Consider the following 18,023-nt stretch of genomic DNA (forward strand, 5'->3'; position numbering starts at 1 on the left):
CAACAAACTGCTTTCTGATATTAAAATGCAGCAAAAAATAGAAATATTAAAACAGAGTCACAGAGAGCTGCTGGCTGTTTATTATTATTATTATTATTATTATTGATAAAACAGTTATTAGTGTGATTTATTAATTATCATTGCTATTATTATTATTATTATTATTTATCCTGTAGAAGCAGAGATCCAAACACTCACCAATGTTGATGTTTGTTGGGAAACTTGTTCCGCTGCAGAGCCCGAACAGCAGCAGCAGCAGCGGTGGCGGGAGGCGAACGGACCGGACGGACCGGACCGACGGGTCCGGCACGAAGCTCTGCAGCCGCATGGTTCCTCCTCCGGCAGCGGGAATCCCATCCACACCGGGCCGGCTCAGGTCCACCGCAGCCCGGACTCACGCTCTCACATCCACCGGCGGCTCGGAGCGGCTCCTCCGGTCACACATCCGCCCAGCTCCGCTGCTCCGGTCGGACTGAGAGGAGGCAGCTGGAGGCTCTGGTGGAGGTCTGGGTCCTCCCTCCGTCCCTCCGTCCGTCTGTCTGACTGCAAACTGTCTGTCTGGAGTTTACATCAACCTGCTCCTAGACTATGATTATTACAGATTATTATCACCAGCGATTATATTCATCTTCAGCTGAATTCTTCAGTTTGTCCGCACTGGATGCAGATCTGAGGTAAAATGAGCAGTTCAGCCAAATTTGGGGGGGGAAAAAAATAAAAAAAAAATAAATAAGAATCTTGCCACACTGTAAAAAAAAATGAGCTAGAAATGAAATGAAATCTTGCAAAAATAATTTAAAATTAAACAAAATCCCCTTACACTGTAAAAAATTAAGAATGTAAAAATCCTGTAAAAAAATAATCCCATACACTGTAAAAAATAAGATTCACAAATTCTGTAAATAATAAAATCCTACTACACTGTGAAAATAAGACTACAATAAAGTCTTAGAAAATCATAAAAAATTAAAAAAAAATCTCCATACACTGTAAAATAATAAGATTTTAACAATCCTGTAAAAATACAGATAACCCCACACACTGTTAAAGATAGGATTAAACAAATTGTGTAAATCAAAAAAATCCCTATACACTGTAAAAAATTAGATTAGAGTAAAAATCTTGCAAAAATAATAACAATAATAAAACACTGCTACACTGTAAAAATGATGTAAAAATAGAAAGAAAAATCTTGTAAAAATATAAAAATCCCCATACACTGTAAAATAAGAAGATTCAGAAAATAGTATAAAAATAAAAACATCCCCATACACTGTAAAAGTAGGTTTAATATTTTTGTAAACTGAAAAAACTCTCCATAAACTGTAAAATAATGAGATTTTAAAAATACCATAAAAAATTAACCTTTACACTGTAAAAAAGATTTGAAAATTCAATAAATTTAAAAAGCCCCCTACACTAAAATAGAGTAAAATCATGCAATAATAGCAATAATAATATAATCAACTCTACATTGTAAAAATATCTTTAAAAATATAATAACAGCTTGTAAAAAATTCAGAAATAAAAATCCCCAGACACTGTAAAACAAGATTTAAAAATACTGCAAAAAGAATCCCCTACATTAATAAAAATCCTTTAAAAAATTTAAACCCCATTCACACTGTAAAAAATAAGATTTTAAACAATCCTGTAATATAAAATAAAATATTTTTAAAAATTTAAAACAAAAACCACCTACACTGTAAAAAATAATACAAGGATAAAATTTTGTAAAACAATTTATAAACAAAAAATATACCTACACCATAAAAATTTGATTTAAATAAAGTCAAATGTTGTAGACATTTTTTAATCCCCTACACTGTAAAAAGATATAAATAAAACATCTTGTAAAACAAACCAAAAATGTTGAAGTCTGGCTTGTCTGGGTGTCGTAAATGAATATGTGAAAAATATAAAGGTTGGAACGTAGATGGATGGTAAACTGAGAGGTTCTCCTTGCTGCTCTGCTCCCTCTTCACCATGATGGTTCAGTTCAACGCCTTCATTACTGCTGACGCTGCACCAGTCCTCCTGGGGAGATGGTCGTAGACCTTCTTCTTTAGATCCACAAAACACATGTAGACTGGCAGGTCAAACTGCCATGAAGCCCTCAGCAGCTCTGCAAGGGTAAAGAACTGGTCCACCACATTGTTCCTCCTGAATCCGAGGTTCTACAATCGGTCGGAGCCTCCCTTCCAGCACCCTAGAGGAAACTTTCCCGGGGAGGCTGAGAAGTGTGATACCCCGGTACTTGGAACTCACTCTCTGGTCCTTCTTTTTAAAAATGGGAACCACCACAGCGGTCTGCCACTCCACAGGTACCGTACCTGATGTCCACGTGACGGTACCCCTTCCAGGAACCATCCAGAGACTCCAAGAAGGCTAAAGACTCTGAACTTTTGTTGGTGCATAAAAACAGAAAACAGTCAGAATTTTTCAGAACCCCTGCTATGTGTGAAGGAGAACCCAACTATATCTACATCCTGCACAGCTGAGCGCCCCCCACCCGGTTTCCCTAACCAGAGAGAGGTGGTGGCTCCTCCTTTGGTCGCTGTCATTGGGGTTTTCTGAATCAGGCTTAGTCTGGCCTTTTCCCCCAGGACCAGTTTGCGTTGGGAGACCCTACCAGGGCTTAACGTTCTGGACAACACCAGGATCACAGACACACTCAAACCCCTCCATAAGCTGACGGTTCATCAGGGGGCAGATGGACGTGTTGAACAGAAGCAGAACTTTAGATCCACAGACAGACGAAGAAAAGGGATTTAAAAAGAGAACCTGATGTTGCTAACCTGGCAATAGCCAGATTAATAATTGTGTAGTACTTGATAGTACTCCACAATATCAATCTGGGACCGCTCCATGTAAATCCGTTCGGAGGAAAGAGGCACGGATTGGACAATGCAACAGTATGTCCCGCCTCTGACAGGTTTGTTTTTAGCCAATCGCGGGATCTTCACAACGAGCGGAGCCAATTGGTAGATTAAACTCTGACCAAAACCCGTAGGTAAAAAAGCACAAACATCTTTACCATCCAGAAATGAGCAAAGCGCCTCTCGTTGTTCTTCCTTCAAAGAAGCGATAGGAGATTCAGCTAAAACTGACTTAATAGCAGCATCTACACGATCGTTGTCCTCCGTTGCCGTGTTTGTTTTGATCTACTGGCGCTTGGTGTCGTCTTCACACCCGGATATCCCGCCCCACACACGAATACTGCAGCGTGATTGGCCCGTGCCAACTTGGCTCTGTACGAACAGTGAAGGCGGGAGCGGAGCAAGATGGTTTCTTGAGAGATTTGTGAACTCACAAATATCGCGAGAAATCAACTTGCTGGCAAGGTTATGCTGTTGTTGGACCTGTCCATCCACCCCAACCTCCTTCCTGCAGAACCTTAATTAACCACAACATGTGAAATCAGAGAACTGAGGAGATAATCTGAGTTTTCTGGTGGCTCTCTCTGATGCAGGTTTGGTTTCCCTGCATGCAGATGTGCAGGTGGCAGCAGCTGTAATGTGAGTGCAGCTGACAGGTGAGGGGGATGGAGGGTCAGAACAACAAGCCTCCACATCAGCACTGTTGGCTCGCCTCCCCTCCATCTATGATTTACGCTCACAGGAGGCGAGTCTTTAAGCAGCTTTTACACTCTTTCCATACTCTGTGCTGTGTGGGCACAATGCTCTCATCATTTATTCATCCTCCGTCATCCTTTATGGAAAAGATTAAAAACATCATTCTTCCAGCAGCCCGCGGGCCGTTTCTCATAATTTAATGTAAAGACACAGCAAACGTCGCAGCTGAAGGCAACAACAAGGCTTCAAAAGGCAGCAGCTGGATTCACATTCATGTCAGACAACGCGGCTTGCAGCGCACGACGTAATGAAGCTGGCATGAAATTTTGATTTGAACACAGTTTAAAGAGGACCAGAACAAGAGGAGAGTTCATTCCTTTATGAGACACGCCACTTCAGAGCACAACAAACATTTTCATCCTTGTCAAGAGCTTCCTGGTTCCAGATTGTTCCAAAACGTGATGCCTAGCTTAGCTTTAGCATATTTAGCATCATTAGCATTGTTAGCATCAGGGATAAAACGAAAATCTCAACGGAAACCAATCCACCAGAGAAGACAACAAAACCAAGAATTAGAGATATAAGAGACACAAAACAACCACAAAGACACACAAAACAACCACAAAGAGACACAAAACAACCACAAAGACACACAAAACAACCACAAAGACACACAAAACGACCACAAAGAGACACAAAACAACCACAAAGACACACAAAACAACCACAAAGACACACAAAACAACCACAAAGACACACAAAACGACCACAAAGACACACAAAACAACCACAGAGAGACACAAAACAACTACAAAGACACACAAAATGACCACAAAGAGACATAAAACAACCACAAAGAGACACAAAATGACCAAAAAGAGACACAAAACGACCACAAAGAGACACAAAACAACCACAAAGACACACAAAACAACCACAAAGACACACAAAACAACCACAAAGACACACAAAACGACCACAAAGACACACAAAACAACCACAAAGACACACAAAACAACCACAAAGACACACAAAACGACCACAAAGACACACAAAACAACCACAAAGAGACACAAAACGACCACAAAGACACACAAAACAACCACAGAGAGACACAAAACAACTACAAAGACACACAAAATGACCACAAAGAGACATAAAACAACCACAAAGAGACACAAAATGACCAAAAAGAGACACAAAACGACCACAAAGAGACACAAAACAACCACAAAGACACACAAAACCACCACAAAGAGACACAAAACAACTACAAAGACACACAAAACGACCACAAAGACACACAAAACAACCACAGAGAGACACAAAACAACTACAAAGAGACACAAAACGACTACAAAGAGACACAAAACGACCACAGAGAGACACAAAACAACTACAAAGACACACAAAACGACCAAAAACAGACACAAAACAACCACAAAGACACACAAAACGACCACAAAGATACACAAAACAACCACAAAGAGACACAAAACGACCACAAAGAGACACAAAACAACCACAAAGAGACACAAAACAACCACAAAGACACACAAAACGACCACAAAGATACACAAAACGACCACAAAGAGACACAAAACAACCACAAAGACACACAAAACGACCACAGAGACACACAAAATGACCACAAAGATACACAAAACAACCACAAATACACACAAAACGACCACAAAGATACACAAAACAACCACAAATACACACAAAACGACCACAAAGATACACAAAACAACCACAAATACACACAAAACGACCACAAAGAGACACAAAACAACCACAAAGAGACACAAAACAACCACAAAGACATGCAACAGCAGCTATAACAGAACGAAGCTCGTATTAATTCCGTATCTTCTCCTTCTTCTTCTTCGTTTTTCTTTGACGTCCTTCAGCTTCAGATGTTCTGTTATGTTCTGCTTAGATCTTTTACTTCATTAGAATGTCCAGACTGAAGACATTAAAGATCAGTTTTGTGTGTTTCTGATGCTCTGTGACATTAAACTAATTCCTTCATGTGTCTGATCTGATCCTGGGTCAGCTATAAAACCCAGCTACTGGTTTTGAAAACCAAAACAACATCAACAGAGGGGTTTTATAGGATTATGAAGAGCAAGAGGGACTTCCTGTTTGAGACTCCCAACAATCCGTCATCACATTAGTGTCGTATCGAGTAGAGGGAGAAGAACCGCCACTAACGTGTAGATAAAACACCAAAGATTAAAGACCAACACGTGTGTCGTTGGGTCTCAGGGAGCTTCAGGTTCAGGTTGAAGCATCTTCATAATCACAGTCTGAAACTGTTGAGTCGTCCATCAACCCCGACCTCCTCACACCTCAGATTTAACTGAGATCCATTCGCTTAACAGGCTTAAATACAAAAATAGCTTCACAAAGACACAAAACAATACTTGACGTGGTTTTTTTTGTCTCTTTGGTTGTTCTGTGTCTCATTGTGACTGTTTTATGTCTCTTTGTGACCTTTTTGTTTGTATTTGTGGTCATGTTGTGTCTGTTTTTGGTTGTTTTGTGTCTCTGTGGCTGTTTTGTGTCTCATAGTGATTTTTGTGTCTAATTGAGGCTGTTTTGTGACTCTTTGTGGTTGTTCTGTGTCTCTTTGTAGCTGTTTTGTGCGTTTTGTGGTATTTTGTGTGTATTTGAGGCCATTTTGTGTCTTTTTGAAGCCAGTTTTTTGTCTCTTTGTGGTGTTTAGTGTATTTTTTGGTTGTGTGGTGTCTCTTTATAGCAACTATGTGTCTCTTTGAAGTCAGTTTGTGTCTTTTTGTGGTGTTTAGTGTTTTTTTGTGTTTGTTCTTCATCTATTTTTGTTCTCTACACATCTCTCTTCTTGATTAGTTTGCTTCCCCTTCAGTTCTCGTCTCTTTTGTTGTGTGGCTGTCATTGCTTTGTCTCTTTGCAGAAGCTTTGAACCTATTTGTGTTCATTTTGTGCTATTTCAAGTTGTCATCTGTTTACATCCTCACAGTCATTTAGCACTTTCTTTTGCTGGATCTCATCAGTTTGTTGTCATTTTGTGTGTCTTTGCTGTTGTCGTGTTTCATTTCATAGATGTTTTTCATCTATCTGTGTTGGTTTTCAGTCAGTTGGGTCTTTGTGTTGTCCGTCAGTGTTGGTGTTGTGTGTCTTTGTGTGTGTAAACAGAGTAGAGCTTCCCGTTGACACTCCAGTCCAGAATGTTAATAAAATATGTGAGCTGTCAGTGAGCATCAGTCTGGAGGTAACCTGTCCACTGTGGAGTCGCTGCATCTTCTGCTCCATTAGCAGGAAGTCCAGACTTTCCTTCTTCAGACTCTGAGAGTAAAGTTGAGGCTTCACGCTGACTCAAGTCCAACAGGAAGTGAAGCAATCAGATGCTTCTCTTGTGTAAAATCAGACTCTAATTGCCATGAATCAGCAGCGAGCCGACAAGGACTGATTAGGGTCAAATTAACTTCCTCTTCAGGTTGATTCAGACGCTTTTATATCCTCCATGCAGCCGGTCTGGTGGTGATCATGAAGAAGATGAGTTCTAGGTTCAAGGAGATACATAAAACAACCACAAAGAGACGGAAAATGACCACAAAGAGACACAAAACAGTCACGAACTGTGCAGAAGTAGAAGGTGGAGACCAAAAACTGAGCTAAAAAGAGCATGTATCAGACGTTAAAACGATCTTGTCGCTGCGTAACTGACGGATGAAGAAATAACTGACTGTTTGTGAGAAATCCTGAATAGATGAAAATAATTCCAATAATGTTCAGAAACCTGAGATGTCAGGAGAATTTTCAGGAGAAAGACAAACGGATGATCCCACACTGGTGCAGCAGAAGACGGACGAATTGTTCGAAGTCGCCTCAAAGTTTAAATCTGGCATCATTAACAACCGCTTAATAAGTAAAACACTGACTGGAGTTCATGGTTAAAGTAAAACATCAAGCAATAATCCAGATGCTAAGGGACAGGATCAAAGATGGAAAGGATTTACAAATGATAAAAAAAAAACCTGCAGACGACACAGTGCTGTCAGTGAACAGTAAAGAAAAGCTACAAACCATAGTATCTTTAATTAATACAGAGAGCCACAATGTTAGTGTGTCTTTAAACAAAAAGAAATCAGAAGTAAAAACTATCATCTCAACCTGTAACACAGAATTAGACCCAGAAACTCTGAAGCAGGTTCATCAGTTCACACATCCGGGTTCATGTTGACATCAGATGTAGAGCAGCAACGAATGCAAGAACAACAGCACAAAAACACCTGAAACTGAACAAAATGACAAGGAAATGACACAAAATGACAACTAAAGGGACAAAATGACAAAAGGACAGAAAACTGCACAAAATGACAACAAAAATACAAAATATTACAAAACCAAGACAAAAATCAGACACAAAACAACAAAACTAGGCAAAAATGGACAAAACGAGACATAAAATAACATAAACATGAAACAAACAACAAAAAATAGATATGAAATGACAAAAAGCATCAAGAACAAGACAACATTTTACAAAATAAAAGACAAAATGCCAAAAATGAGACACAAAACAACAATAAAACAAACACAAAATAACAAAAACTAGACAAAAATGAGCAAAAACATGAGACAAATAGCAAATGTCAGACAAAAGAAGACAAAAACAAGACAAAATATTACAGAAACGAGACAAAACGACAACATTTTTACACTTTGAGGGCCGGATTGGATCCTCTTTACAACTGGTTTTGAACCCCCTGGAGGGTCACACTGGACCTTTTGGAGGGCCAGTTTTGATGCATGTTTGACACCTTTGCTGTAGGAGGAAGATCTGCCAGGACTCTGCTCTGCTCGAGGTTAGATTTCGTCTGTCCTGACTAAGCAGACAGTATAAACCCAAAGATCAGAGAGAATCCTCACAACTGATGCTGGTGCTGCTTTCATGTTCTGCTGCTCTGTCGGTGTCACTCCTGATATCAGTAAACCTTCCTCTGAGGCTGGACCTCTGGAGGACCTTTTGGACCCTCTTGGTTTTTAATAAAATGAGCACCCAGATAGCAAACTATGGGTGAATCAGTGTTGAATCTATGTTGAGACCTAACGTAGAAATTATACAGAAAGTGCAAGGTTGATAAAATGTTGAGTCAACGTTTGCTTTTCAACCATAAATCACACTTTACCCAGATAACAAAAGATGTTAAATCAATGTTGAATTAGGGTTAAGAAGGTTGAATTGTGGTTACGGTTGAAGACTGATGGTTGGATCAACGTTGATTCAACAACATTTTGTCAACATTGAAGTTTGTGTTTAAAAGATTCCATTGAATCTACGTTGTATTTTGGTTTAATTAAAATGTTTGACAGGTCAATGTTTAATTAACGTTGAATCTATGTTTGCAAACATGTAATCTATGTAAGCAAACGTTGACTCAACATTTTATCAACCTTGCGCTTTCTGTATAATTTCTACTTTAGGTCTCAACATAGATTCAACATTGATTCACCCATAGTTTGCTATCTGGGCAGTGTCTCCTGATGAAACATAACGTTCAGAATAATGTCGGGGAGTCGACCCACTAACGTCTGAGTGTGTTGGAGGATCTCACATCTTCTGACTTCCACTAATGAAGATGATTTGTTGAGGAGTCAGACGATGTCAGACCTAAAAATAAGACCATGCTTCTTTAAAGATGAAGCTCTCTGGATGTGGTGTGTGAGGTTTCATCTTCTGAAGCTCTTTGTGAGTCTTTTGTCTGACAGTTTGTGCCTCTGATTTGCTCCACTTTAATCCTCCCCCACGCCGGCTGTAATTCTGATTCCTCCCAGCTCTGCTCCTTCTGCAGCCCGATCTGATGACGATCCTGGAGGAGGCGTTTCCAGGTGCTGCCCTGCTGGGATGCAGTGAGTCACAAACGCTCTCTAAAACTCATTTAGCTCTTCAGGGCTGAACCAGAGGAGCTCCATTACTGCTTTTGTTGTTCTGTTTGATTGGTTTTGGTACCAAACGGTTCCCCTGAGCTCCGGACGCCACAGGAGGCGTTCTGACACCGACTGACTCACGGCGTCTCCAAATGCTTTTCCCTGATAATGAGGAAAAGGAAATAAGTTTAATGATCTTCTCACTGAGAGTCTGATGAGACGATTAATACATCCAGCAGGGATTAGCCTAGCTTAGCATCAGGACTGGAAACAGACAAAACGAAAGCATGCAGCGACAACAGCACGCTGCAAACAATGAAGAGATGCAAAATCACCTGAGAAACGTGAAGACACACAACAAAAACATGACAAAAACACACAAAATCATTACAAAAACACACAAAATCATTACAAAAGACACAAAATCATTACAAAAACACACCAAATCATTACAAAACATACAAAATCATTACAAAACACACAAAATCATTACAAAACACACAAAATCATTACAAAACACAAAATCAATACAAAACACACAAAATCATTACAAAAACACACAAAATCATTACAAAACACAAAATCATTACAAAACACAAAATCATTACAAAACACACAAATCATTACAAAACACACAAAATCATTACAAAACACACAAAATCATTACAAAAGACACAAAATCATTACAAAACAAACAAAATCATTACAAAAACATACAAAATCATTACAAAAACACACAAAATCATTACAAACACACAAAATCAATACAAAAACACACAAAATCATTACAAAACACACAAAATCATTACAAAACACAAAATCATTACAAAACACAAAATCAATACAAAACACACAAAATCATTACAAAAACACACCAAATCATTACAAAAACACACAAATCATTACAAAAACACACAAAATCAATAGAAAACACACAAAATCATTACAAAACACACAAAATCATGGCAAAAACACACAAAATCATTACAAAAACACACAAAATAATTGCAAAACACACAAAATCATTACAAAAACAGACAAAATCATTACAAAAACACACAAAACCATGACAAAAACACACAAAATGATTTAAAAAAACACACCAAATCATTACAAAACACACCAAATCATTACAAAACACACAAAATCATTACAAAAACACACAAAATCATTACAAAACACACAAAATCATGACAAAAACACACAAAATCATTACAAAACACACAAAATAATTGCAAAACACACAAAATCATTCCAAAAACAGACAAAATCATTACAAAACACACAAAACCATGACAAAAACACACAAAATGATTTAAAAAAAACACACCAAATCATTACAAAACACACCAAATCATTACAAAAACACACCAAATCATTACAAAACACACAAAATCATTCCAAAACACACAAAATCATTACAAAACACACAAAATCATGACAAAAACACACAAAATCATTACAAAAACACACAAAATAATTGCAAAACACACAAAATCATTACAAAACACACAAAATCATTACAAAAACACACAAAATCAATAGAAAACACACAAAATCATTACAAAACACACAAAATCATTACAAAAACACACAAAATCAATAGAAAACACACAAAATCATTACAAAAGACACAAAATCATGACAAAAACACACAAAATCATTACAAAAATGCACAAGATCACCAGACAAACAGCAAATTAACTACAACAAGGCAATAAAAAAAATCCACAAAAACACAGAAAATCTTCATGAAACGCAAAAAGCATCAAAAAACAAGAAAATCACTATAAAGACATGTAATATCACTACAAACATACTCAAAATCACCAGAAAGACTCAAAATCTCCACCAAAACATACAAATGCAAACAAAACATTTGAACACGCCAATATAACATGTAAACAGGCCAATAAATCATGTTAAGATGCCGAAAAAACATGTGAACACGCCTCTAACTGCTCTAAACAGAATCATTTGTAAACCAGAAACAGGAAGTGATTTAAACTGACCTCAGATCTGATCTAGTGTGATGTCACAGGATGATGATGTCACAGCAGATCATTGTTTACTGGCTCATAAACAAACAACAACATGTTGATCCTCAAGTGTTTCCTGTCAGAGCAGCACACACACACACACACACACACACACACACACACACACACTCTCTCTCTCTCTCTCTCTCTGTTTAATGGAGGAGCTGATGAAATGCTGACAGAGGAAGATGTCGCCGTTCATTAGTCCTCAAATCTCTGATGACACACACACACACACACACACACACACACACACACACACACACACACACACACACACACACACACACACACACCATCAAAGCTAACATTAGCTACATTACTGCCAGTACTGCAACTAAAAACAACAAAACAAAACAAACAGTGACTGAAAATGACAGTAAACAACAACAGAAAACAGGAAGCAGAAATGACAGAAAAGGATGATGGAGGATTCTTCTGTTCAGTTTGGAATAAACCAAATGTTGAGTTTTTGTGTTCTGAAATATCTGTCATGGTTATAGATTTTTGATTACTGATGACATTCTGGACGATCTCCAGATGTCTGGAGGTTCCTCAGATCTGCGATGAATCAGTCCTCTAGTTTTTACTGATGGAAGATGAGGTGAACGTCCAGGAGGAACCAGAATGAAGAGAGGAGATGTTTGGAGAACCATGGACCAGCCGCTCTGAGGGTTAATGAGGTGAGGAGATGTTTGGAGAACCATGGACCAGCCGCTCTGAGGGTTAATGAGGTGAGGAGATGTTTGGAGAACCATGGACCAGCCGCTCTGAGGGTTAATGAGGTGAGGAGATGTTTGGAGAACCATGGACCAGCCGCTCTGAGGGTTAATGAGGTGAGGAGATGTTTGGAGAACCATGGACCAGCCGCTCTGAGGGTTAATGAGGTGAGGAGATGTTTGGAGAACCATGGACCAGCCGCTCTGAGGGTTATTTCTGGCCTTCAGCGTCTCACTAAGTGCTTTTTGTCTTAAGTGCTTTTGTTAAAGTGTGGCTGGTAAACAGTGGAGCAGCAGAAAGAAGCATCTGGTTCCACCGTGAAGCTCATGAATAAACCAGAGATGAAGGATGGATGGAGGTGTTTGGACTCTAATGTTCTCTGATCTACAGCCAGAACCTCTCAGAAACAACTTAGACTCTGATGATTCTTTTTCCACCATTAGAGAGAAAGAAAATAAGGAGATAAATAAGAACTTTATTCATGTAGAGCAGGGGCCTGTTTCACGAAGCAGGTTCAAGAAACTCTGAGTTTCTTCCACAACTCTGAGTTGATCTACTCTGAGATAGAAAACTCTGAGTTTTCGGTTTCACAACGGCTGATATTAGTTGGTTTAATTAACTCGGAGTAGTTTGACCCGGAGTTACGCGCGTGCACCGCAAGTCTGAAAAGACAGCATCAATGGAACCCCGATTCGACGAGTCACCATGGAAACGGGGAAGCGAAAGGCTGCGTTTTTGAAATGGAAGTTTTTAACGCGCTCATATGGCGAGTTTGAACACGTTTTTAGAAAGAAGTGCAACACCGCTGCAGCTGTAAAAGAGAGAGAGACGGCGTGGAGAACAGCCCGGATCAATGCGTAAGTTTAAATGTAGTCCTTTGTAATCATAATAATATTACAGGGAATAACTGTCTGAATGGTAGAATATTAAGTTATTTCATTTAGGGGAAATCCTGACGGGCAGCAGCTTAAGATGAAATATAAAAACATTGTTCAAACAGGTCAGACCTCGGCATTATCTCATGGAGGTACTTCATGTTGATCATGTTTTACATTGTAAAGTAGCCTAAATATTAAGTGGCTGTTTGACTGTGCAGTTGTTTTATCCACACAGCCTAAATGTCTGCATCCATATCATGTCCTGTTAAATAATTAAGACTATTTAAACTAACATAGACTTCTGCTCAGCCAACAGAAAGAAAGTAGATGCCTGTAAAACAGTGGTACTTTCATTCAAAGAAAGAATATATGAAATGAAAATCTGAGCATTATATATATTCGTACTTTCATTATATATATAATTTCCTAATGGCATGCCCTATACATATATGTATATATATATATATATGTATATAGATATCACAAGTTAGTGGTGGGTGATGGTCACAGGCCTGCAGTATTTAGTCTATAGTCTACATTCAGACATAATTAAATCATACTTATGGGTAACATCGTTGTTTTTCCACTGAATAAATATCTTTAGTAAATCATGGAGGATTCAGGCTGTAAAGTTGGTTTTCTATTTTAATGAGATGTCATCTTTGGGCCCCGGCTGTTGGAACATTACAGTAATTTTTCCTACAGATTGGTTTTTCCTGACTTTGAGGCAGTGATGCAGCGACTAACACGACTCTTGGTCTTCCTCTGAACTTCCCTGAGAACAATAAGCAGCTCATTAATATTCATGAGCTTCCTGTTGGAGTCTGTTGGTCTTCATCTCCTCTGGAGGTTAATCAGCCGTGAGCCTCTGCAGCCCGGAGACATGCTGGAGACAAGCGTTTCCATAGCGACACACAGCTCAGCGTGTCCAACGTGTCCCAAATGTGTTCCCAAGACGTCTCCAACATGTGTCCAACATGACTCTAAAATGTCCCAAACATGTCTCAATGTGAGTCCCCAAGACGTCCTCAACAAATTATCAACATGTCCCCAAGATGTCTCCAATATGTCTCTAAAATGTCCTCAACATGTCCCAATGCGTGTCCCCAACGTATCCACAAAATATCATCATGTCCCCAACATGTCTACAACATGTGTCCACAATGTCTCAAACACGTCTCCAACATCTTGTCCCGCACGTCTCCTACATGTCCTCAGCATGTCCTTAACATACCATCATGTTCCCAACATGTCTTCAACATATCATCCACATGTGTCCCAAATGTCTCTAACATATTATCAACATGTCCCTAATCTCTCTCAACATGTCTCCAAAATGTCTCCAAAATGTCTCCAACACATCTCCAACACGTCTCCAACACGTCTCCAACATATCATCAACATGTGTCCAACATGTGTCCAACACATCTCCAACACGTCTCCAACATGTCATCAACATGTCTCCAACACGTGTCCATCAGAACCAGCTGTTTACTGCTACAGCTTTTAGCACGCTAACACGCTAAACCAAGATGGCCGATGTCATGTGAACACGGCTGCTGAGTCCGTGTTGGGTTTTGTACAAATAATGAAAACAGGAACATATGAAGGCCACATCAATAAATCATCCATTAATGTGATGAATTATTTCATACGTGTCCAGTTGACCAGAGAGGAAGTTTATTGTGATTTTAACAGAATAAATGAAATATGAAGCATTAAAGCGGTATAAAATATAAAATATAGAAAAACATAAATGACCTGACCGTCATACATGTTAACATAAAAAACATACATGATCTGACCGTCATACATGTTAAAACTGAGAATCTACAGATTTATTGATGATGGAGATTAAACAATAATTTATTGATGACACGGCTTATTTTATCTAAATACTAAGGCCCCGTTTACACGAGAACGCTTGCAGGTAAAAACGTCAAAATACTTCAACAAAACACCCTATCGTTTATACGAGGACGGCGTTTTGGGGGCTTGAAAACGCAAAAATTTGAAACCGGCCTCCAGAGTGGAAAAGTAGAAAACGCTCCGCCGTTACGTTTCCGTCTAAACAGCAAAACTTTGCCGAGATCTGACCACGTCGCGTACGTGATTACGTCACATACGTGCGTCGGTGCTTTGGTTTGCCGGCCGGTACAAGGACGTAAACAAAGATGTGTGATTATTTCCATCCTTCGTACCTTCAAGCAGCTCTGGCAGCTCTATGTACACTACAGGAGTCGTACCAACAAACGTACAGAATCTGTACAGATTCCATTCATGAACATTTACCGCGGCGGAGATCCGAAAAGGGAGATAGTACGCATGCGCGTAGACATGGCAGAGTTTTATCACAGCGCCACCCAGCTGCCTGGCATGCATATCCAATCGAATTCCACACACTATAGAGTCACCGTATATACGCAGATTTCCTTCAAAACCGCTCGTCTAAACGTGAAATGACAAGACGCCACTTTTGCGTTTTCTGTTAAGATGGTCCTTGTATAGACGTAGCCTCAGACAACAGATTATTGATTATGGAGATCTGCCTGATTCATTTAGATTCCACTAAATATTTCACATTTTGGTAATTTCATGTCTTTCTGTGGTTGTTTTATGTCACATTTAAGTAATTTTCTATTGCTTTATGGTGGCTTTGTGTCATATATCCATCTTTTTTCTTTTTTTTTTTTTTTTTTACCATATTTTGGTAATTTTCCATTGTTTGTGGCAGTTTTGTCTTTAAAACCTACCACTAGTTTGTTTCTTTTTCAATAAGAGGCATTGCTCAGAGGGTTAGAAGGACCGAGTCTGTCTGGTTTCATGTGAAGACTTCAGAGGACTGATTGTTGTTCTGCTGTCAGAAGTCGCTGCTAAATTTAGGAGAATTTTCCTCACATGTTGGAACACCAAAGAAGTGCAGCGATCTGATTGGTGGAGGCAGTGGAGGTGTAGCAGCTCCACCTGCTCCTCTCAATCAGACGTTTAATTAATGAGAGCTCATTAACCTGTTTACCGGCTGCTGCTTCATCCTCCATCTGTGATTGCTGGTTAAACAAAATACCCTCACTGTTTTCTGTCTCATTTTAGCCTCTTTCTTCTTCTAGATTCTAGATCAAAAATAAAGCGGCTGAGAGGAGATGAAGCCTCAAAGACTGACTGGTGGATCCTCAGTGAGATCTCAGTGTGTTGGTTTTGTGCCACCTTTAATCATTTTGTATCACAGTTTGGTTGTTTTCTGTCTTTTAACGGTCATACTGCATCTTATTTGAGTCGTTTTATGTCTTTATGTCGGCCAGTGTGTGGAGCTGAATCCTCTGCAACAAAAATATTCTAGAAAAGATGTTTCAATGAACTCTGTGTTTCATTAGCTGTACAGTAATCGTATTTTCAGCTAATTTGCATACAATAAAATGCTAAAAAATACAGTGAAGTTGTTTTCAGCTGCCCTCCATCAAATCGCCACCCAGTGGAGGTCTGAGTGTCTCTGTGATCCTGCTGTTGTCCAGGCTTTAGCTCCTGGTAGGGTCTCCCAACGCAAACAAAGAGTGATTCAGAAAACCTTGATGACAGCAAAACAGGAGGAGCCGCTACCTCACGAGGGTTAGGAATACCGGAGCCTTCCTCTGGACCCAGGACTAGAGGGGAGCTCATCAGAGCTTTGGGGTCACCGCCTGCAGGGATGGAAGACGGGGTCGGGTGTTCTGTCCACCAGGCAGCAGGCAGGTGCAGGCAGCTTGGTGCACCGCCCCCTGGTGGTGTGGACGAGCCTTGGGCAGGTGGAGCGTCACCTGACTGGTGGGGAAGGAACCCGAGCTGGTGCAGAACATTTTCAAATGTTAACATCCAGGTTTTTCACATTTTTATGCACATTAATATCGAATATTTTGACATTTTTCATGTTAATTTAAAGGTTTTTGATGTCTTGATACATTAATATTCAGTTTTTTGATGCTTTAGTATGTTTAAATTAAAGCTTTTTATGTTTTTTTAAAAGTTAATTTAAAGGCTTTTGACTTTTTAATACATTATGAGCATATTGACATACTGGCATGTTAATATCAAGTTGTTTTTGTTTTTTTATCGATGAATATTCAGGTTTTTGACATTTTGTCACATTAATATGAAGACTTTATTAAATTTTTTATGTTAAATTAAAGGTTTCTGATGTTTTTAATGTCAGTATTCTGACGTATCGACATGAGAAGAAGGTCTGACTATAGATCCTTTACTTTTCCAAACACTCTTTAAACTCTGAGTTCACCACAGAAACACTTTCAAGCTCTCAGCTGCTTTTCTTATTTTAGCCAGGAAGCATCTTTGAAGTCCGGCTTGATCTAGAATCTGAAAGCATCTTTGGTTTTGTTCTCGCCCTGATTAGAGAGGCGCGCTTCGGTTAAAATAGATCCAGAGGCTTTATTTTGGGACTTTATCTGACCATCAGCAGCCTTTGTTCTGCTGCTGGAGGCTGCAGGCTTCACCTTATTAAAATCACTTTATTCACACATTTACCACAAACACATGCCGACCAAACAACAGCAGGACAACAGATGTGAATACCGTATAGATCTAATTACAGACTTTTAACACATTTAGCGAGTCGTGCTTCGGTTAAAATAGATCCATTTGATTTAAATCATTGTTTTGTATTTGTGGGGAATATTCATTTTTGCATGTGTATTAAACTATCATGTTTTTATTGCTTTTGCATATTACTTATAATCATTTTAATTACTCTTTGCTTATCAATTATAATCATCATTTTAATTACTTTTTACTTACTTATGATCATCATTTTATTACTTTTACTTATAATCATCATTTTAATTACTTTTGCTTAGTAATCATGTTATTACTTTTATTCATTACTTGTAATCATCATTTAATTACTCTTT

The 18,023-nt window shown here is 39.0% G+C and overlaps 1 protein-coding gene across 9 annotated transcripts in view; it reads right to left on the reverse strand.

Moving 5' to 3' along the window:
* The window catches only part of gria1b (glutamate receptor, ionotropic, AMPA 1b), a 120,209-nt gene extending 119,519 nt beyond the window's left edge, over positions 1-690 (reverse strand). For 6 of the 9 annotated variants that reach the window (XR_007937297.1, XR_007937294.1, XR_007937295.1 and 3 more), the window contains exon 1: positions 199-689. Coding sequence is in view for 5 of the 9 variants with exons in the window: in XM_051937967.1 (XP_051793927.1) it covers positions 199-328 (130 nt within the window). In the remaining 4 variants the exon portion in view is untranslated. Of the gene's footprint in view, positions 1-198 lie in introns of all 9 variants that reach the window. The other 3 variants (XM_051937964.1, XM_051937963.1, XM_051937968.1) reach the window with 3 other exon arrangements.
* Positions 691-18,023: the final 17,333 nt, after the last annotated feature.

This window comes from Acanthochromis polyacanthus, chromosome 17 (assembly GCF_021347895.1).
Source record: "Acanthochromis polyacanthus isolate Apoly-LR-REF ecotype Palm Island chromosome 17, KAUST_Apoly_ChrSc, whole genome shotgun sequence".
NCBI classification, from domain to species: domain Eukaryota; kingdom Metazoa; phylum Chordata; class Actinopteri; family Pomacentridae; genus Acanthochromis; species Acanthochromis polyacanthus.